The 22023-nt window shown below is 39.5% G+C and overlaps 1 protein-coding gene across 1 annotated transcript in view; it reads right to left on the bottom strand.

Moving 5' to 3' along the window:
* The window catches only part of dnah3 (dynein axonemal heavy chain 3), a 60784-nt gene that overhangs the window by 10600 nt on the left and 28161 nt on the right, over positions 1–22023 (bottom strand). Inside the window, exons 31-52 of the mRNA XM_052113504.1 lie at positions 18602–18693; positions 18277–18496; positions 17661–17795; positions 17155–17266; positions 14471–14712; positions 14089–14189; positions 13529–13634; positions 13284–13413; positions 12735–12971; positions 10955–11058; positions 10022–10316; positions 9690–9869; positions 9480–9603; positions 9235–9391; positions 8995–9138; positions 8216–8882; positions 7616–7781; positions 5752–5968; positions 5168–5350; positions 4865–5063; positions 2244–4385; positions 1748–1973 (exon numbers count right to left, since the gene is read on the bottom strand). Coding sequence (XP_051969464.1) covers positions 1748–1973; positions 2244–4385; positions 4865–5063; positions 5168–5350; positions 5752–5968; positions 7616–7781; positions 8216–8882; positions 8995–9138; positions 9235–9391; positions 9480–9603; positions 9690–9869; positions 10022–10316; positions 10955–11058; positions 12735–12971; positions 13284–13413; positions 13529–13634; positions 14089–14189; positions 14471–14712; positions 17155–17266; positions 17661–17795; positions 18277–18496; positions 18602–18693 — 6179 coding nt within the window. The remainder of the gene's footprint in view (positions 1–1747; positions 1974–2243; positions 4386–4864; positions 5064–5167; positions 5351–5751; positions 5969–7615; positions 7782–8215; positions 8883–8994; positions 9139–9234; positions 9392–9479; positions 9604–9689; positions 9870–10021; positions 10317–10954; positions 11059–12734; positions 12972–13283; positions 13414–13528; positions 13635–14088; positions 14190–14470; positions 14713–17154; positions 17267–17660; positions 17796–18276; positions 18497–18601; positions 18694–22023) is intronic.

The following is a 22023-nucleotide window of genomic DNA, read 5'->3' as shown; positions in this document are numbered from 1 at the left end:
GAAAAGCCGGTTCTCGCCTCCTCCTTTCCATTGATCCCGTTACAGGATTGTTTATTGATTTATTGATTACTCAACTCAACTTTATTTCTAAAGCACTTTCAAAACCACTACATGGACCAAAGTGCTGTACAATGAAGTAATGTTAAAAACAATTGAAAATATAAACAAATACGTCTTAAGGGCCCTTTTGAAGTCAGTTAATGTGGGGGAAGTCTTTATGGGCAAAGGTAGCTCATTCCAGAGCCTTGGAGATGCCACCAAAAAATGCCCGGTCCCCTTTACATTTAAGATGAGATCGAGGAACAGTGAAGCATAGCTGATCATTTGAGTGAAACGACCTCTGAGATTGGTGCAAACTGATTAAATCCGAAATATACCATGGTGCTAAGCCATGCAAAGCTTTAAATACAAATAACAGCACTTTATAATGGATTCTGTATTGTATTGGTAACAAAAGCACTGAGGCCAGCACAGGTGTAATATGATCACTCTTCTTGGTACCTGTTAAAAGCCCTGCATCTGAATTTTGCATAAAACAATTATTTTGTCCCTTTTTTAGTAAAGCACTTGCAATATTCCTTAAGCACAAATTACTGTATTAAAGTAAGGAAAATTATACTTTTTTTTGCATTACAGTAATGAGAATTTGGGAGTAAAATATGCTTCCTTGACATGAGAATAATGTCACAATGCAAACATGGTCCTAAAATAAGCTTCATTTTTGTAATGCTCTTGATTTGCTTAAAGGGTTAGTTCCCCCTTAAATGAAAATGCTCTCATCATTTATTCACTCTTATGCCATGCCAGATGTGCATGACTTTCTTTCTACTGCAGAACACAAACGAAGATTTTTAGAAGACTATTTCAGCTCCGTTGGACAATACAAGTGAATGGTGACCAAAACTTTCAAACTCCAAAAATCACAAAAAAACCATAAAAGTAATCCATAAAACACCAGTGGTTTAATCCATATCTTCAGAAGCAATATGATAGGTGTGAGTGAGAAACAGATCAATATTTAAGTCCTTTTTTACCATAACCGGGGCAGCTGTGGCTCAGGTGGTAGAGCGGGTCGGCTGCTAATCGCAGGGTTGGAGGTTTGATTCCCGGCCCACACGACTCCATGTGCCGAAGTGTCCTTGGGCAAGACATTAAACCCCAAGTTGCTCCCAATGGCAGGCTAGCACCTTGCATGGCAGCTCTGCTGCCCTTGGTGTAAGAGAGTGTGTGTGTGAATGGGTGATTGGGACACAGTGTAAAGTGCTTTGGTAAACTCTGAGGTTAGAAAAAGTGCTATATAAGTGCAGACCATTTACCATAAATCTCCACTCTCACTTTCAAAATATAAAGAAAGAGGAAGAGGAAATTTATAATAAAAAATTATTAAAAATGTATCAGTTTCTCACTCACACCTATCATATCGCTTCTGAAGATATGGATTAAACCACTGGAGTCTTATGGATTACTTTTATGCTGCCTTTATGTGATTTTTGGAGTTTCAAAGGTCTGATCACAGTTCACTTGCATTGGACCAATAGAGCTGAAATATTCTTCTAAAAATCTTTACTTGTGTTCAGCAGAAGAAAGAAAGTCATTCACATGTGGGATGGCATGAGTGTGACTAAATGATGAGAGAATTAAACATTTTTGTGTAAACTATCCCTTTAATAGCTGAGTATGATGTGGTTTCAGTCATGTCAGTTTATCTAAATCTGTGGGTTAGATATGCACATGTTGACATTCGTACCTAAAGCTGGTGTGTGTGTGCTCAGGTGTGATGACCTCCTCACAAATCTTCTCCAAAGCTGGCATCCAGCTGGTTGCGAGGTGGCAGTTCTGCAGCACAACCCAGGTGCCATCTGTCAGTGCTGCTTCAATCAGCTTTTCAGCCACTGGACCTTGACCCTGACCTAGAGAGATCGTCTGGGTTTTACTGCCGCCCATTCCTAGGTCATCGGCAAACTTCAGCAGTCCTAAGAAACAAACAGAGCAAAACAGTGGATAGACAGAGAGAGAGAGAGAGAGAGAGAGAGAGAGAGAGAGAGAGAGAGAGAGAGAGATAGATGTGATTCACACAAACAAAACAGCTTTATGATTTGAACCTTTAAACCAAGGTGACAAATATGGAACAATAATTGGACAATACATGAAAACTTGTTTGAATCCCTAATTTTAATTATGAGAGATTGTTATAGTGATGATTGCCTTAGCAAGCACAATATGAACTGGACAAATGTCTTTACCTGCAGTAGGGTCTGTTCCTGGAGAGAGCACGAAGATGAGTGGTGAACAGCAGTTTGAGTCATTGTAGCTCTCCGCCAGGTCAAACGTTGGTGGCTCAATGTATGAGCGGCCCATGTTGTCTACGATAAACTGCTGCACCGCTAAAACAAGTTTATCTGGTCTGAAACAGCGCAGCACCACCATGCGGTCCATACCCACAAGTGTTTGCCACTTCCCTGATAACTGCTCCTCTTGTGGATGACTTGCATCATAAATATGCTTCCACAATGTAATGTTCTCCAGCACATGTTCAAACAATCCTTCTAGATGCGGTAGTTCGGAAGCTCGCACTACCTCTGACCAGGATTTGTCTGAAAGCCACTCCGGGGCTGGGTTGGGATATGGGTTTTCAAGAGCAACGCCTCCTGTGAGAAGAAAGCGCCAGACAACGTCATCGACTTGGCCTTTGCCCTGCATGATCCCAACGGTCAGAAGCAGGGAGAACAGAAGCTTGTCTTTTTCAAACAGAGAGCGACACACGTTACGGTAGACGCGCATGGTGAAGTTTTCCAGGATGTTGGCTATGCGGATCTGTAGGTCATCACTAGGGGCGCTCTGAGCGATGGACTGTAGGTACAGGTTGATGAACCACATGAGTGAGTATTGGTACATTGGATCGATGTTTGCAAGTTCTGAGATGCAAAAGAACAGTATAGAAGAGTGTTCTGCAACCGGACGGTAGCCCATACGCGTTTCGTCAATCTGATTTTCGGTCATACTTGCGATTTTCTGCTTCTCTGAAATCTCTTCTGACAAGACCTTAGAAGATGAGAGAACTTGGATGGCTGTTTCGTCCTCTAGAATGTTCCCCTCTGAAGAAGAGAGGACGTGCAGGATTTTATCCTCAATCTCCTTCAACCGCTTGTTGTTGGCAGCACTCTCAAGAATCAACTGATTCTTCTTCTCCTCGAGCTCTGGCTTCTCCTTGGAGGCAACAATCCCTAACAGCTGATCTTCAAGTCCCAATGGTGTGATCATGAAGTTCAAAAGACAAACTTTCACAGCCACCTCTGGCAGGTAGTGTGGGTTCCGCAAACCTGTTGTTATGTAGAACCGAAAGTCCTTTGAATATTCCACAGTGTTCTCGCCCAGCCTCATGTATTCTACACCCTGTTGCTTGAAGGTCTGTTTCAGGAGAACTGGCTCTAAAACTGCATCCAGCTCCTCACCAACATTTTCGAGGAGAACTGGCAAGCCAAACTGGATGGCATTCTCAAGTGTGCGGACGTAGTTGCTTTCTGAAAGTTTAATGACCGAGAGTTTGTTGGATTTGTTCATGTTTTTGATCCACTTGTTGGCTTGGCCCTGTGGGTCGATCATCAATGGCCAACGGCGAGAGTTTGAGACAATAATTCCGTTATCAGTGGAGAAAGAGTCGACAGGCAATCCAGCAATCTGCCATGACCGAATCAGCACCTGATTTCCAAGAGTGCTGCCAAGAGTGAAGTCCTTAGAACATGGCACTTTCTTCACATTGCAAAGCTTGTGCCACTCTCGCTGGCACTCCACACGGTAGTCGACCGTGAATGCGCCAAGGTACGACACGATGGCCGACGACAAGAGCACATCGCCTGTCAGGTTGTTGTACCTGATGCCGAGTAGCCGTGCAGCCTCCGTCCACCTGTCCTTTTCTCCACCGAGTCCACCGATCAGTTTTTCAGCTCGTATCAGTTTCTGAGAACAGAGCTCAATGTTCTCCTCGAGGCTCTTCTTCTTCTGTATCATTCCCTCGAATGTGTCATTCAGAGATTGCAAGCGATCCTCCACTTCTTTTAGCTCAGCGCGTTTTACGGCGAGCATCTGCATCTGAACAGCTAACTCCGCCTCTGCAGACTGCAACCGCTCTTTCTTAGGGGCAACGACCTTTGCCACACGCTCGTACACTTCCATGGCACGCACCCATTTGCAGAGCCCCTCGCAAGCAGAAGACACGCTTTTGATTATTGAGGGCTGAAAATCCGGATGGTCTACAAACTTTTCTCTGATTTTCTTGATGTTAGCGGCAGGTATATTGTCCTTGTTGAACGTCTTTAAACTCTCAAGGAATTTCATGTCACCTAGAACCTTCTTCGACGGCCCCCAGTAGTCCTCTATCATCTTTCCTGTGTAGAAAAAAAGTTTATAAAATATACAAGCAAAGATACAATATAAGTAAATCTATGGTCAAACGGGGAGAGGGGGGTTATTATCTCTTTAAGTGTTGTCTATCTCTGTATGTATAACAAAAGAGGTTTAGCAAGGTTTATGCTTAAAACCAGCATTAATCTCGTCAACGAAATCACTGATGAAAACGTTCGTTTATATACAGTTGATTAAATTATGATGAGATACTGTAAAATATTAACAGTGCAATATATAAACAGAAGAAGAAACTTGAACTAAATGATGTGCTAGTCAGAATTTGCGTAATTTGCGTTGCATAACTTATATGGTGAAAACACTGTTTCCGTCAGAAACACGCTACACGCAATGTAATATCCTTTGAAATATCCTTCTATTGTCCTTTACATTAATAAATCTCTAAAGCAAGAACTATTCAGAATACAATAGGCTAACTTCTATCTGTGCCACATTCTGTTACCTGATCCACCAGGGTCTTGTTTTCTCTCGGGCTTGATGCCCTTCATAATACAGATGGACTCCATGACAAGTTTGACAGGACCAGGAGGGTTCTGCATGCTCTTTAGGACAGTGATATCAGCTGGTTTCAATATGTCCAGAGCTGCAAGAGCCGCTTCCAGTGCTGGCATCGCTTCTGCAAGATCCCCCTCACACTCATCCTATCCGTCAAGAAATCGGTCAATTTAAACTTCTCAATCATACCTTTGTCAAAGCACTGCAACAAAGGTTGCTTCATAAATGCATGTTTCCAGTCTTTAGTTACCTTGATAGCTTTAGCAGCAGCTGCTGCTTCATTGGCCACTTTCTCATCAGCACTGACAAGCTCTTTCTTTGCATCAACGTCCAGCGTCTCTTTTTCGATCTTTACCATCATCTTATCGGTCTCTTTAGCGGTCTCGATCAGTTCCGGCTGTAACGCTGTCAACTCCTGCTGCATCACGGCTACCTGAGCACCACACACAAAAATAACAATGTAAACACCAATATCTTCTACGTCCTCTAGTAGACTATATGAACACTAATGAAATTCTAGGGCTCACATAGATTAAAACAATAAAAAAAAATAAACTTAATCTGATTTTATTTGTTTGTAGTTGACATCATTTTTCTCAAATTTTGAATTAATTGTGCAAAACAAAGACACATTTCACATTACTTTTGCTAAAGGAAAGGCCAATCTGAATTTGAATTATAAATATATTTGTAAAACTGCCTCCATCCATGTTTCTCCACACTCTTCCTTTGTCTATTTAATTTTTATTAAATACAGGTTTGTTGGCCTTCACTCCTCAGCACAGTAATATGTGGCGTAATATAAAACAACTGGTAAAGCGTTTGTTCTCTCACCTGAGATGCAGCAAAGTCTAGTTTCTGCAAGCCAACTATGTAGCGATTCCTGAGGTCATTCACTTCATTACGTTTAGAGTTGAGCAGCGCTTTAAAGGTCAGGATGAGCTCCAGATAAGAGGTAGGAGTGACGTAATAATGTCTGCGCAACTGCGCGTAATACCGTTCAGACAGCTCTCTCACACTCTCCTGGAACGTTTTACACATTTCAACCACCCTAACAGTAATAAAAAAAAGAGCGAGAGGATGCAAACAGACAGTGTCAGCCTTAGTATTTGAATTCTTATGCATTAGTGTGACATTATAGATTAGCAAATGGGTCCACGACAACACAAAGACCTTAAAGGAATGTTCAGGGTTCAATACAAGTTAGCATTATTGACAGCATTTGTGGCATAATGTTGACTACCACAAAAAATTATGTCGACCACATTTCTCAAATGCTGTGTGAAATTAAAAAGTTAAAAATGCATCTCCAGGCATCTGCGTTCTGTTCTACAGTGGCAAGAAAAAGTATGTTAACCTTTTAGAATTACCTGTATTTAAGTATAAATTTGTCTTCAATTATGGTTTGATCTTCATCTAAGTTACAATAATAAACAAACACAATCTGTTTTAACCAATAACACACAAATATATTGTATTGTTATTTTACATATTGAATACATCATTCAAACATTCACAGTGTAGGTTGGAAAAAGTATGTGAACCCCTAGGCTAATGATGTCAACAAAAGCTAATCAGAGTCAGGAGTTGGCAAACCTGACATCCAATTAATGAAACAAGTTTGAAGGTGTGGGTTATTACATTTATTCATTTGGCAGGTGCATTTATACAAAGCGACTTACAAGAGAGGAATAATACATCATAAGCAATTCATCTTAAGGAGACAGCAGTACGGAAAGTGCTGCATTACAAAGTTTCACTAGCATCAGAATAGTAGTATCCAATTTAGATAAAAAATGAGTGCATAGTCAAGTGCTCATGGAAAAGATGTATTTGTTAGTCATTTTTTGAAGATCTCATCGAGGGAAAATGAATTCCCAAGTTGATCAAGATATCCTACAGGATAATATCAGGGTGGCTGTGCACCAGCTGAAGCTCAGTAGAAGTCGGGTGATGCAGCAGGACAATGACCCTAAACAACGAAGTAAATCCACTACAGAATGATTTCAAAAAAAGTAAATCCACCTTTTGGAGTGTCCCAGTCAGAGCCCAGACCTTAACCCAATAGAGATGCTATGGAATGACCTAAAGAGAGCCGTTCACACCAGGCCTAGTAAGAATATGGCTGAGCTGAAGCAGTTCTGTAAGGAAGAATGGTCCAAAATTTCTTCTGAACGCTGAGCAGGTCTAATCCGCAGCTACCATAAATGCTGTATTTATTGCTGCCAAAGCAGGATCGACCAGTTATTAAATCCAAGGGTTCACTTACTTTTTCCACATCACTGTGAATGTTTAATGGGATGTTTTTAATAAAGACATGAACGATTATAATGGTTTGTGTGTTGTTAGCTTAAGCACATTGTGTTTGTCTATACTCGTTACTTTGATGAAGATGAGATCACATTTTATGACCAACTAATGCAAAACAACCAGCTGATTCCAAAGGGTTCACATACTTTTTCTTTCCACTGTATTTGTTGAACTGCTTTTTTATTTTGTGCAAAGAATTCAAACTAAAGTTACCATAACTGAATTTTTAAAAACAAGAAAATAATTTTCAGTGGTAAACGAGATTTTGCCACAAATGCTGTTGATGGAGTTTAAATTGTATGAATATAAAACAGTCAAACAGACAATCTCTTGAAAGTCCTAAAACCATTATCTTTAATACGTAATAAACCCAGGGTCATGAGCGCACTCTGTCCTGATGTTATCTTCCAAGTCCACATCCTCAAGGAACTTGTTGGCGACCATCTCCAGGGCGTCTTTGGGCCAGGTTTGAAACCAGTCGATGGTGCAGCAGTTTATCAGCGACGGGAACATCCTCAAACGATTGCGGAAGCCTTCACCAATTGGGCTCATTGCTATTGGACACACATGCAGATTTATATGCAATTACACAATTGTCTGTGTTGAACTAAAATACTGTGTTATTCTGACATTTGACTTGGCATTACCATATACACAAACATTTATTTTAAATGAAATTCAGTTTACCACCTTCTTTAATAGCGTGCTGTTCATTGCAGCAAGCAAATAGCAGAGTTTTGTGAATAAAAAGTGCAATCTTTAATGAGCCTAAATTTATAAAGAAAGGAGCCATGTTTGCGCTGAAATATATGACAAAGACGTCATTTAAATACTCACGGCAGTGCTATTTCAGTGCTGATAGCACCTGGTTAAACTTGATTGCAACCTCATTGCAAATTAAGTTTTTTGCACGCACAAAAGTGCCGTGACTGTTTAGTGAATAATTCGCCCCTAACAGTTTGTGTGTGTGTGTACGAGAATACAGTACCCAGAACAATATGAAGGTTGGCTTTGACTCTGTCGATAAAAAAGTTGTACATGGAGAGAGGCGTTATGTCCATTTTCCTCCCTTCAATTTGTGCAATTCCCTGGATCTTATCGATGATATCAGCACGTTCGTCTGCTGGGAAGATGTTTGGCACGTCTCCTGTGTTCAGCAGCATGTTGATGTCCTCAACGAAGGCTTCGTCCTTTATTTGGTTGTCGCTAAAGAGGAATGTTGTTTTTCTGCCCTCTATCCCTGCTTTGAGCATCAGGTGCTTTAGATTGTCACGCCAGTCTGACATGCTATAGTTCTTGGTCAGTTCGATCTGAAATAGCTCATAGTCGTTAATAAAAGTGGCGAGTTTAGTGGCACTCTGTCGTCCAGAACCGCCAATGCCGACTAGCAGAACGTGACCATTGTCTTGTTTTAGCACGCGACAGATTCGCGAGATGTGCTCGATGGCGAACTGGAACATGACGAGGTTCATGGGTGCTTTGCTGATGTTATTAAACTCACCGAGGTAGAACTCCATCACCTGCGTTACTGTGCGCAAATCAATGATCTCATCGTAAGGTTTACTGGCCGAGTCTGGTTTGCCGTAGTCGCCAAAAAACAGACTGCGAATGCTGTCGTCTTCAACTTTACCAGACAGAGTGAGATGACCTAGGAGCTGACAAGTGGCAAAGAGACAAAGCAAAAAAGTAAATAAATTTTTCAGATTTACACATAACCTGACTTAAAAAAGACAAATAGATTTATGTTCTGTCCTATGTTGCTATTACCTTGTCCATGCTTTGTTTGAAATACGCTAATGTCCTCTCTTTAACAATGTTAAAAAACTTCTCTCTGTCACTATTATCAATCAGTCGATCATAAAACACACGATAAACCTCATGGATCCATAAGCGGATTAGCTTATCACCATCCTGGAGAACAACAAATATAAAAAAGAAAGAATCTGAAAACTGTTTATAAGAAACTTTTATTTATCAAGCCTTTATATACAGTATATGTGTGTTTACCTGCATGTGCGCTGATGGACAGAGCATTACACCTCTTATCACCCTTGCAAAATCTCGCAGGTTGAAGATATAGTGAGATTTAGATGGAGTGGGGAGAAAACTCTCAATCGCATCCTTATACACCGCCATAGTTGCTTGAACCATTATTTTACCCAACCTGATACAAACACACATAACCAGACATATTTAACATTTTTAGATGAGGAAATAGCAGATATGGCCAATACACAGGTACATCTACACACCTGTAAAAAGTGGCATCAAAGCCATTGCTGAAGTGCCAGTCTGTGATGGATGTGAAGATGTTACTGAGAGTCTCATCATCAAATGAGTCAATTGATATGACATTTAGATGCCGTGTTAATCGTCCTGTAAGGGGACAGATAAAAAAAAAATGACAAGGAACAAAATGACTACGACTGTCTCATAATAACCATTTCAGATCAGAAAAATACCTGTTATGTCGTTTCTGCCTCCACCAGGGGGCCCCATAGCAGACATGAACAGCACATCCTCAATGTCCAATCTGGAGGTGTCTTTTTTATCGTACCAATGACTATGATCGATCCACTGCCGCAGAAGTTCAATAGGCGGCTGAGCACCATATATCTCCTTTGCAGGCATGTTCAGGTCATCTAAAGAAACAACATTTGCAATCATTGTTGTACCAAAACCATTAAAACAGAAAATAAATATCAGACTTTTTACATTATATACATTACAAAACAGTCCCTAGAGGGGAGTTAAAGATATACACATCCATTTTTTATCTAAATGTAGTTCTTACCAACATAGATAATGCATTTCTTCCCCACTGGTGGCCCAAACACACCCTTACGGCGCCGGTCTAGTTTGGACATGATGATGTCCTGGATTTGATTGGCAGAGGTTCGGGCTGAGAAGTTGATGCAGATAGGAGTGTAGCGCTCCTTGGGCAGTGATAGCAGGAAGTTGTTGTTGATCACAGACTTGCCCGTTCCTGTGGGTCCCACAATCAGCATGGGCACCTCGTGGGACAGATACGTCTTGAGGAAAAACAGCTGCCGTGACGTTTCTGCCGTGGGTATGATGAGATCAGAAATCTGAGAGAAAGAGTAATAGCACAAGTAACACACACAGATTGAGAACAGTAGTGGTTTTAACCACCATGCAAACCATGCAATTGAGAGGCCCGCCCTGGTAGGAAAGCTCTGCAAAAACCACTTGAGGTGTGACATGGTGTTCTGGGTCCATGCGCGAATATGTTGTTGTCAGCGTTCTTAAAGCGGTTCACGTTAGAGGTCCGCCAGGTTCTAGTCAGTTTTTCAAGTAGGACATTGGGTTCGGGTTTGTAATTTATGAAAAAATATACAGGACTTCTGAACTTGTTTTGCCCGTGAATTAGGGGCTGTTCACACCGAAGCATATTTGCATACGTCTGCTCTGTTTTCCTATGTAAACGTGCTCTGGACGAACGTCCTTGACTGCTGCTCCATGTCTCAAAAATAACTTCAGGTAGGGGCCTGGGTAGCTCAGTGACTATTGACGCTGACTACAACCTCTTGAGTCGCAGGTCGAATCCAGGGTGTGCTGAGTGACTCCAGCCAGGACTCCTAAGGAACCAAATTGGCCTGGTTGCTAGGGAGGGTAGAGTCGCATGGGGTAACCTCCTCGTGGTCGCTATAATTTGGTTCGTTCTTAATTGTACATAATTGTGTACATTTGGATGTAGTGTACTTACTTTTGCACCAGCAGGTATGACTCTGTCCTCTATACTGATGTATTCTGTCCAGTTGTTCCATTGGCCTGTGCCCTGCTTATGGAAATAATAATCATACACAGTACCTGTGTGGAGAACAAAACAAACAGAAAGCTGATAAGATTCATAAAGATGCATTATATCTGCGATTTAGCGATGAAAAAATGTACTTTATGTAATAATGCTTTAAGAGTTATGGTATATGAAAATTCCTGATGTGTCAACTGATTAGCAAGATCCATCAAATCAAGAGCCTTGTTTTCAAGTGTGAAGTTTTAGCAGGCCCTTTATACCTGAAGTATCCAAAGAGACTGGTTATATTTTTGATTATTAAACAATTTAACTGAATTGTTCTCAAGCTTGCCATACCTTCTAACCAATACATTTCCATGACTGTTCCATTAGCTCATGAATACTGATTAGTACTGAAATGATTTTTCAAATCATTTCATAGACATTGCACATAAAAATAAGTATTTCTAGCCAAAATTGAGAAATATTTTAGAGTTGAGCATAACTAGAAATATAAATAAATTAGGGCTGTCGATTTAATGCATTAGTTCAGTGCGATTAATTATATAAAAAATAAAGCATTAAAAAAATGTAGACACTTAGTCATGCCACGGACCGCAATAAGGAATATTCCTTCAATCTGGGCCATTCAAGCTTGGAATACCACCTGGGATCAGTCAACACAAGATGAGAACACATTCTTGCATACAAACACAGCTTGATGGAGCACAAATCCAAAGGCAGAGCTCTCAAGATGTGTTTTTCTAAGTTTCAAACTTCGTTTAAATTAACACAGCAACCTTAAAAACTGTATGTTTATAACGCAACCGAGAGGCTCCTAAAGTGTCCGTCTGATGCAGGTGTGCATTGACACATAATGAGACAAGCCAGACTCGGACTGATTGATGAATTCAGTTGCTGTGAACTGTAGGCCAACTGAAGGTCTTACGCTCAATAATATGGAAATAAACAATATATTGCATTCTAAAGCCACTTTTTATAGTGTTTTTTTTTTATGCTTCATGTGTGCCAAAATCATGTAATGCATTTTAATGATCTGTATTATTTTTATAATATATATTTTATTTGTAATTATATAAATATAACTATGTATAATTATTTAATCATTATATATTAAATTATTGTTATTTGAGGGGCTTTCTCTGCAATTATTTATATATGCGATTAATACAATTAAATAATCGTCATACCATGTAATTAATTCAATTTAAATGTTTTATTGATTTAAAGCCCTAAAATAAACACTATAGTATAGTAATTAAAGTCGCTTGCTATCACCACTGGAGTTTGCTTGTTCGCTAGTTTGGAACCCAGAGCGTGCTAAGTGACTCCAGTCAGGTCTCCTTAGCAACCAAATTGGCCCGGTTGCTAGGGAGGGTAGAGTCACATGGGGTAACCTCCTCGTGGTCGCTATGTGATTCGTTCTCGGTGGTGAGTTGAGCGTGGATGGATGCTGCGGTGGATGGAGTGAAACCTCCACACACGCTAGGTGCTCAACAAGCCATGTGATAAGATGCACGGATTGACGGTCTCAGACACGGATTGTGGCGAATCACCACATGACCAAAAGGACTTAAAAAGCACATTGGGAATTAGGTATGCCAAATTGGGATAAAAAAAAAAGAAAGGGGGATTTTTCTTAAATTCTGTGACTTCTGTGTTTTTTCCAGGTTTTTTCATGACCTAGGAACCTTGTCGTTAAATATTCAACCAAAAACATTACGCGCACTTCTCTCAGGGAAGACGTTGTTCTTGGTGAGTTTAACACTCTGGGGTCGAGGGTGATCGTTGATTGTGCCCATGATAAGGCTTCGGTAGAACACGTCAAACTTCTTCCTGCTGTTGCCACTGACGGTTCCGCCCAAACTCCACACCACTGCGAACAGGAACAGACCCTGCAGCCACAGCGTCACCTGCTGGCTCGTCATGGATTCAGCTCCTTCCTGCACTGACTGAAAAATCTCATCTACACACATCAACACAAACCACAATTAATTTAGAATGTGAGTTTAACACTTAAAGTGTGAAAGGATGAAGGACCATTTGAAAAAAACAATTGTAAACCCTTAAAAATTCTCTGTATTTACGCTTGAATGGATTAAAATGGAACAATGTTACTGTACATACCCTGGAATACAAATGGTATTACATCTACAGCATATAAATCAGTTTCATTAATTGTAAAAATATACATCTATACTGAAAATGATGCAGGTGTGCAAGTGTGTGAGTACAGTTTATGAATAATGTACATGTATTAATGTGTGTATCAGTGTACCCAGTAGGCAGGTATACAGGTGCATCAGACTATTGGCCAGGTGAATAGGTGATGTTTGAACTAAGAAACTGCACTCGTGGTAAATGAACTCCAAACACGGTTCAACCAGCCAGTTAAAGAGATCAGTAATCTACAATAAATGCACATACAGGCCATCAGTAAACCAATATGACGTACAGAAACTATATCTGCTCATTACAAGCAACACAATACATTAAGACATTGTGTATGACTGTCTTTCTCACCAGTGTTCTGTGTTCATCTGCCAGACTCTCAGGTAATGTGTTAATATAAGAGTCTCTGAGAGGCATCCAGCCCAACTGATGTGGCTCCATATAGATCATACCACACCTATAAACAACACATAAACTCTATGACAAGCCCTGGTCAATCTACAGTAAAAGGAAGCTTAAAAAAGTTAAAACGTGTGCAAAATCTACACTAATAGTCTGATTATTGAACCCACACTGTAAAAACAAATATATTTTATTACTAACAACTCATTTGTACCTTTGTTTTACTTTATTACTACAATTTAGTGATTTAAGCTGCGTCCTGCTGCATTTTAAACTGCTTTTTTACCTTATAGCCTTAAATTTGGTGAGCATTGGAGAAATTTGGCAAGGACAGCATTGGGCAGTATATGGAAATAACATGCTTTTTCAATTAAAATGCAGAAAATTAAAATGTGGCTTTAAGGAAATAATTGACAGACGTTATAATATAAAGGTTATTTGCAGCCCTAGCTTAATTAGAGCATTATTTCAACATTCAGTATGAAGCAGGAGAGTGTATGTTTGGTTACCTGCTCACAGTAGCAGGTGATGCCTGCTCGAGATCGGCAGGCTCAAAGATCAGACTCATTTTAGGACTCATCTGAATGATCTCTCCACTCATCAGACAGAGCTATTCAACAGGAAATACCCTTCATTATATTTGAAACTAGCACCAAATCTACATTTACATTTACATTTATGCATTTGGCAGACGCTTTTATCAAAAGTGACTTACAGTGCACTTATTACAGGGACAATCCCCCCAGAGCAACCTGGAGTTAAGTGCCTTGCTCAAGGACACAATGGTGGTGGCTGTGGGGATCGAACCAGCAACCTTCTGATTACCTTTATGTGCTTTAGCCCACTATACCACCACCACTCCAAGCTAAGCCCTGGAATATTCAAATGTACCTTCTTGTTGTCATCCAAAACCGTGTTCATGTTCTCAATCCAGACGGCATCTATGGGCCCGTCAAAAATGATCCACTGGCGGTTGTCTGAGGTGGACTGGGCCTGTTGTCTGAATGAGGTGGCCAAAACGCCATCTGACCATTCGTGACTCACCGGATCAAAACAACCGTAGAGTTGACCCATAGTGATTGCCTTCGGATTAATAATGCGGAAATCTACTGCAAACTCCTCCATCAGCCCTTCTATAAAAACAAAAAACACACACACACTAAGATATAAAGGAAACATGGTACTCTGCTCTGCTTTCACTACATCTTACAACTGTTGATCGTGTGTTTTCATGCCTTATAAACGTAAACATTTGGTTTTGTGTGATGTATTAAACATTGCTGTTGTGAATTACTATGTTAATATGGCACCAAGGTAAAGTTAAGATTTCTAGCTTGCTAACAAAGATGAGGATGTTTTTAATTTGTGAAAATTACTTGTGGCAATCTTAGAAGCATCCGTCAGAATGGGTTGAAAATTCCACATTAATTGTTGTAACTTGTTTTTTTTTTATAAAGAAACCTTAATCCTCAATGATAAATATAAATATGTTTCTTTCTGACATATAGACAGTATCAAGAAAAAGTATGTGAACCCTTGGGAATTACCTGCATTTATGTATAAATTTGTCTTAAAATCTGGTTTGATCTTCATCTAAATTACGATTATGAACAAACACAATCTGATTTAAGTAATAACACACAAATATTTGTATTGTTCTTGTACATATTGAATACATCATTCAAACATTCACAGTGTTAGTTGGAAAAATTATGTGAATCCCTAAGCTAAAGACATACACAAAAGCTAATCAGAGTCAGGAGTTGGCAAACCTGGCAATTAATGAAACAAGTTTGAAGGTGTGGGTTAGAGCTACTTTGACTTATAAAAAGCACTCAAACATTTTGAGTTTGCTATTCACATGAGGCATCTGCTGATGTGGACCATGCCTCTCAAAAAAAGAGATCTCAGAAGACCTACAATCAAGAAATGTTGCTTTGCTTAAAGCTGAAAAGGGTTATAAAGTTATCTTAAAGAACTCAGATATTCATCTGCCCACAGTTAGAAAATTGTCTATAAATGATGATTTAGTACTGTGGGTACTCTCTCTAGAAGTGGCCGTCCAGCCTAGATGACTCAAAGGGCACACCACAGAATACTCAATGAGGTACAACAGAAACCTAATTTAACAGATAAAGACTTAAAGTGAATCATTGAAACTGGTTAACATCGCTGTTCATGAGTCTACTATATGGAAAACATCAAACAGGCATGTGTCAATGGCAGGAGACCACGATGGAAGCCTCTGCTTTCCAACCAAAATCTTAGTGCACGCCAAAATTTTGCCAAAGACCAACTTGACACTCCAAACATTTTGTGGACTGATGAAACTACGGTTGAATTGTTTGGGAAGAACACGCAGCACAACGTATGACATAAAAAGGGCACTTTACACCAACATGAAAACATCATCCCAACGGTGAAATACGGTGGAGGGAACATCATGATTTGGGGCTGCTTTGCTGCTTTGGGACCTGAACTGCTTGTCATCATCGAGGGGAAAATTAATTTCCATGTTTATCAAGATATTCTACAGGATAATGTCAGGTTGGGTGTGGACCAGCTGAAGCTCAGTAGAAGTTGGGTGATGCAGCAGGACAATGACCCTAAACATCAAAGTAAATCCACTACAAAATGATTTGAAAAAAAGTAAATGCACCTTTTGGAGTCCAGACTTCAACCTAATAGAGATTGCTGTTCTGTAAGGAAGAATGATCCACAATTCCTTCTTAACGTTGTGTAAGTCTAATCCGCAGCTACCGGAAATGCTTTGTTATTAAATCCAAGGGTTATTGTTAATTTTTAGTGGGATGTGGGACATGTTCAATAAAGACACGAAAGAGAATAATTGTTTGTGTATTGTTAGCTTAAGCACATTGTGTTCCCCTTGACATGGCGTCTTTTTGGGGTAGTTGGGAGAGGTTACGTGCAGACTGATGCACCTGCTATTACACATGCATCAGCTTGCTTGCCCCTGCATCAGCAGTTCATGTAACACAGTTCAGCTGTTGTGGCATTTTTTTATAGCGACCCCTAGTGTCACTACATCGACACAATGTTGAGTGAGTGACAGAAGGGGAACGTTATGGTTACTGTTGTAACCTCCGTTCCCTGATGGAGCGAATGAGACGTTGTGCCCCTCTTGCCACAACGCTGTACTACCCGCTCAGCTCCTCAGCACAAAACCTGAATGAGAGTGGGCATTCCTTCTCCTTTTATACTTGAATGTCCAGGGGAGTGGCATGCAAATTCCACTTGCCAATTCTCATTGGCCTTTTCTCAAAAGAATAGAGGTGTTCAGGGCTCTCAAGAGCGACCCCTAGTGTCACTACATCGACACAACATCTCGTTCCCTCCATCAGGGAATGGAGGTTACAACAGTAAACAAGACGTTTTGTCTATACTTGGGACTTTGATGAAGTAAATTCCAAAGGGTTCCGATAAAAGATTTTTAACACTTATGTAGCTATAAATGCATTGATGGGTCCAGTGAAATTATTGACAGGTCAGCAAACATAATGACTTGAAACTGAACCTAAAACTGATTATGTATTAATTAGATTTTGATTGATTACCCTTATAAAGGTCTCCCAAAGATCCAGCCAAAACTTTATAGGCTGAAGTTTTTCCTCCCATTGGTTCTCCAACAATCATGAAGCCGTGCCTGACCAGCATCATTTCATACACCTACACACACACACACACACACACACACACACACACGCTAAAAATTCTAAAGCTGCACTGGCAGTAAAATCTGATTGGACAACACACATAAACAGACAGTAAACACTCTCCTAAAAACAAGCCTAACTGTAAAACTGAGTAACTTGGTGCATTTCATATAAAATCAAATAACGTGTGTGTACTTTGCTCTTCCACTCAGATTTAGAACTATCATTTTATAATTATACTTTTAGCTAGATCAACAACCGTATCTAAAAGTAAATGTCTCAAATGTCCTAGGCAATATTCATGACAAATTATGTATCAGATACAGATCTTAAATAAAGACTTAAACAATATATAAAAAAAGGTATTATGAAATGATATATAATTCTATTCATCATATTATTTGTACTTGTATAATTTTGCTGATGAACCATGGGACAGGCTGCAGTTTCATCTTGGCAATGTTGTCATGAAAAGCTTTTAAAAGTAACTCATAATCTGGTTTGGGAAGCACCACTCCAGGAAACAGATCTGTGATGATGCCCTACAAAAAACACAAGACAATCACCGTTAACCACATTCATTATCAGAGTACAATTATATTAACATATTGAAAAACAGAGTGGTGACTATAAGGGTGTTTTCACACAAGAGTCCCTTTGATGAGCGAATTTAATTCATTTAATGCCTACGCTATTTAAATTAATTCATTGTCATTATTTTCTTGGCAAAAAAATGTCTTTCATTTTGAATGCACCGGATTTCCAACTATTTGCTGCAACATTTACCATCCACAGAAAGCTAGCTGTATTAGTATATCCTAAAACTTATTCTGTGACAAAAACAATCTATTAAAAACCAATATAATGAATGCAAATTAACCAAAAACCTAAAACAAGAACAAAATATCCTGAAGCAAACGATGCTTATCATTTTTAGGCATCATCTACTCCTGAGTTTAAAATAATCTAACCAAATGTGAAAACAACTCAATTTATATTCAACACAGACACAGTCTCACGCACCTGAAACAGAGGTAAGTCCTGTGCGAGAAACTTGGCCATGTTGACATCCATGAGTGCCCTGAGCAGCAGAACACTCTCATCCTCAACTGGGTATTTGAGTTTCAGATTTCCAGCTGCGGTCAGGACCGATTTCACCGCACGCATCCCGTAATCGTAGTGCGCTTGAGACGAGAGCTGCTCCGAGCACAGGCGATACGTTGCCACGATTTTCTGCGCCAGGCTGCCATGCAAAACATGACACCAGGAAGTGAATCAACTTGAATATAACTGGTTAAATAAAACAGCTCGTTCAGTGTGTTTAATGATGACTCTGAATAGATTTTACCTCCGGGATGCTGTAAATCCCATTGAATAAAGTGATATCTCTCCAATCAATCCATAATCTGGAACCATCATAGCAACTGTACGGAACAAAGCCTATACAGATATATACATACGAGACATACAGGAAATGTTATAATGATTTTGCTGCTGGACCAAAATGTGATATATATTATTTGGAGTGATGTCTAAAATTCTACTTTGCAGATCTTATAATTTTATAATTTAAACTTCTATGCTGTTTATGTGTGAAAGAGACAATGCATCAAAACTAAAATGCATAAAGGCAAACAGAATTATAACCAATGAAGCTGTTTACAAGGCAAGAGTCTGTTGTGGCAACTTCGGTCTATTTTAATGCAGTGCAGAGCAACTCTAGCCACTTTATTTTCCTTGTCTGTGTCAAATAATTAATTTTGTAAAAATTGTACACGTATGAGTTTATTCATGATTCTTTTTGTGACCATTACAGCAAAGCCAGTTTGTGATATTTCTTGTCTGGCCCAACATTTAAAATCTTTTGATGATTTTGCAGTTGTAACAATACTAACAATATGCCTCATTCATGAAACATGAGCAGAACAAATTTTTGTGTAAATCTTTCGTAAAGCCATTCTAATTTTAAAGTTTTCGTATTTTCAAAGCGTAAGTTGGTACGAACAAATTTTACACCTGCTCCTGACGACGTGTAAATCGTGCGTAAGACATCCGAACCTGTTGTGTTCTTTCAGGCAAACTGTCAAGACTATGTTTTGATAGAAGTGAAATTAAATAAATAATAAAAAATTTACTAATAATTAAATTAGTGAAATTAATCTTACGAATAACATAAAATAGCTTAAAAAAAATATTTTTTTTAAACCATAGCCTATACTTATTTTAAAGTATATTTTTTCCCAACTCTGCTTATAATTTTTCCAGCAGAAGAGCTTGATTTGTCTAAAAAAAAAGATTTTTTGGGGGGGTGGCTGTGGCTCAGGTGGTTGAGGGGGTCGGCTGCCAATCGCAGGGTTGGTGCTTCGATTCCTGGCCCATACGACTCCACATGTCGAAGTGTCCTTGGGCAAGACACTGAACCCCAAGTTGCTCCCAATGGCAGGCTAGAGCCTTGCATGGCAGCTCTGCCATCATTGGTGTGTGAATGTGTGAGTGAATGGGTGACTGGGACACAGTGTAAAGCATTTTGGTAACATCTAAGGTTAAAAAAAAGTGCTACATAAGTGCAGACCATTTACCATATACAGGTGAAACTCGAAAAATTAGAATATCGTGCAAAAGTTCATTAATTTCAGTAATTCAACTTAAAAGGTGAAACTAATATATTATATATACTCATTACAAGCAAAGTAAGATATTTCAAGCCTTTATTTGATATAATTTTGATGATTATGGCTTACAGCTTATGAAAACCCCAAATTCAGAATCTCAGAAAATTAGAATATTACATGAAATCAATAAAAAAAAAGGATTTTAAATACAGAAATGTCGGCCCTCTGAAAAGTATAATCATGCATATGTACTCAGTACTTGGTTTGGGCCCCTTTTGCATTAATTACTGCCTCAATGCGGCGTGGCATGGATGCTATCAGCCTGTGGCACTGCTGAGGTGTTATGGAAGACCAAGATGCTTCAATAGCGGCCTTCAGCTCTTCTGCATTGTTTGGTCTCATGTCTCTCATCTTTCTCTTGGCAATGCCCCATAGATTCTCTATGGGGTTCAGGTCAGGTGAGTTTGCTGGCCAATCAAGCACAGTAATACCATGGTCATTGAACCAGGTTTTGGTACTTTTGGCAGTGTGGGCAGGTGCCAAGTCCTGCTGGAAAATGAAGTCAGCATCTCCATAAAGCTTGTCTGCTGAAGGAAGCATGAAGTGCTCTAAAATGTCCCGGTAGACGGCTGCGTTGACTCTGGACTTAATAAAGCACAGTGGACCAACACCAGCCGATGACATGGCTCCCCAAACCAACACAGACTGTGGAAACTTCACACTGGACTTCAAGCATCTTGGATTGTGTGCCTCTCCATTCTTCCTCCAGACTCTGGGACCTTGGTTTCCAAATGAGATGCAAAATTTGCTCTCATCAGAAAAGAGGACTTTGGACCACTGAGCAACAGACCAGTTATTTTTTTCTTTAGCCCAGGTAAGACGCTTCTGACGTTGTTTGTTGTTCAGGAGTGGCTTGACAAGAGGAATACGACATTTGAAGCCTCAGTCTACTCCTTGTGAAACTCCCCCACACATTTGAATGGCCTTACCCTGACAATCCTCTCCAGGCTACGGTCATCCCTGCTGCTTGTGCACCTTTTTCTTCCACACTTTTCCCTTCCACTTAACTTTCTATTAATGTGCTTTGATACAGCACTTTGAGAACATCCAACTTCTTTTGCAATTACCTTTTGAGGCTTTCCCTCCTTGTGGAGGGTGTCAATGATGGTTTTCTGCACAACTGTCAGGTCAGCAGTCTTCCCCATGATTGTGAATTCAACTGAACCAGACTGAGAGACCATTTAAAGGCTCAGGAACCCTTTGCAGGTGTTTAGCTGATTAGAGTGTGACACTTTGAGCCTACAATACTGAACCTTTTCACAATATTCTAATTTTCTGAGATTCTGAATTTGGGGTTTTCATAAGCTGTAAGCCACAATCATCAAAATTATATCAAATAAAGGCTTGAAATATCTTACTTTGCTTGTAATGAGTCTATATAATATATTAGTTTCACCTTTTAAGTTGAATTACTGAAATTAATGAACTTTTGCACGATATTCTAATTTTTCGAGTTTCACCTGTATATATATATATATATATACAGTATATATATATATATATATATATATATGTATAAGCTCTATAATTTATGTTTCATAATTTATTATAGGCACCGGTAAATCGTGTTCAGATGATAGCGTGTGGTCAATGCCAATGATGTTATATCCATAAATAAACACAACGCGGGCAGGTGCGTACTCAATACAACAGTAAAAAAATAGAAAAGGCCAGCATATTCTCGAATAGCTTGCAATTCTGTATTATCTTATAGTGTTTCGGTCAAAGATCTTCTTCAGGCATTCTATTAATTTCTCTGAAGATTCTTCCAGTTGCAATATATCACTCTTACCATCATGATTTACCCAAGAAGTGTCACAAATGATGCTGGTGATGTGCTGCGAACTGAACCAGAGAAGGTTAATAGTGATGGACATTCTCCTGCCGGATTAAAAATCTTTTACACTCATGTCAAACCATTTTTATTGACTTCTTAAACTGTTTGATTAACAAAAGAGCGTCATATGACAGCAAAAACATGCGATGACAGTAAGCCCTCACTTTTTTGAGATGCTTTTGTGCTTACAAAATCAAAATGTTACAATATGAATGCACTTCAGTCATAAAAACGATATCATTACTGTTCCGTAGAGATGTT

This window comes from Xyrauchen texanus, chromosome 41, assembly GCF_025860055.1.
Source record: "Xyrauchen texanus isolate HMW12.3.18 chromosome 41, RBS_HiC_50CHRs, whole genome shotgun sequence".
NCBI lineage: Eukaryota > Metazoa > Chordata > Actinopteri > Cypriniformes > Catostomidae > Xyrauchen > Xyrauchen texanus.
The sequence above is the reverse complement of the archived record's forward strand: the minus strand, read 5'-3'. Positions and strand labels throughout refer to the sequence as shown.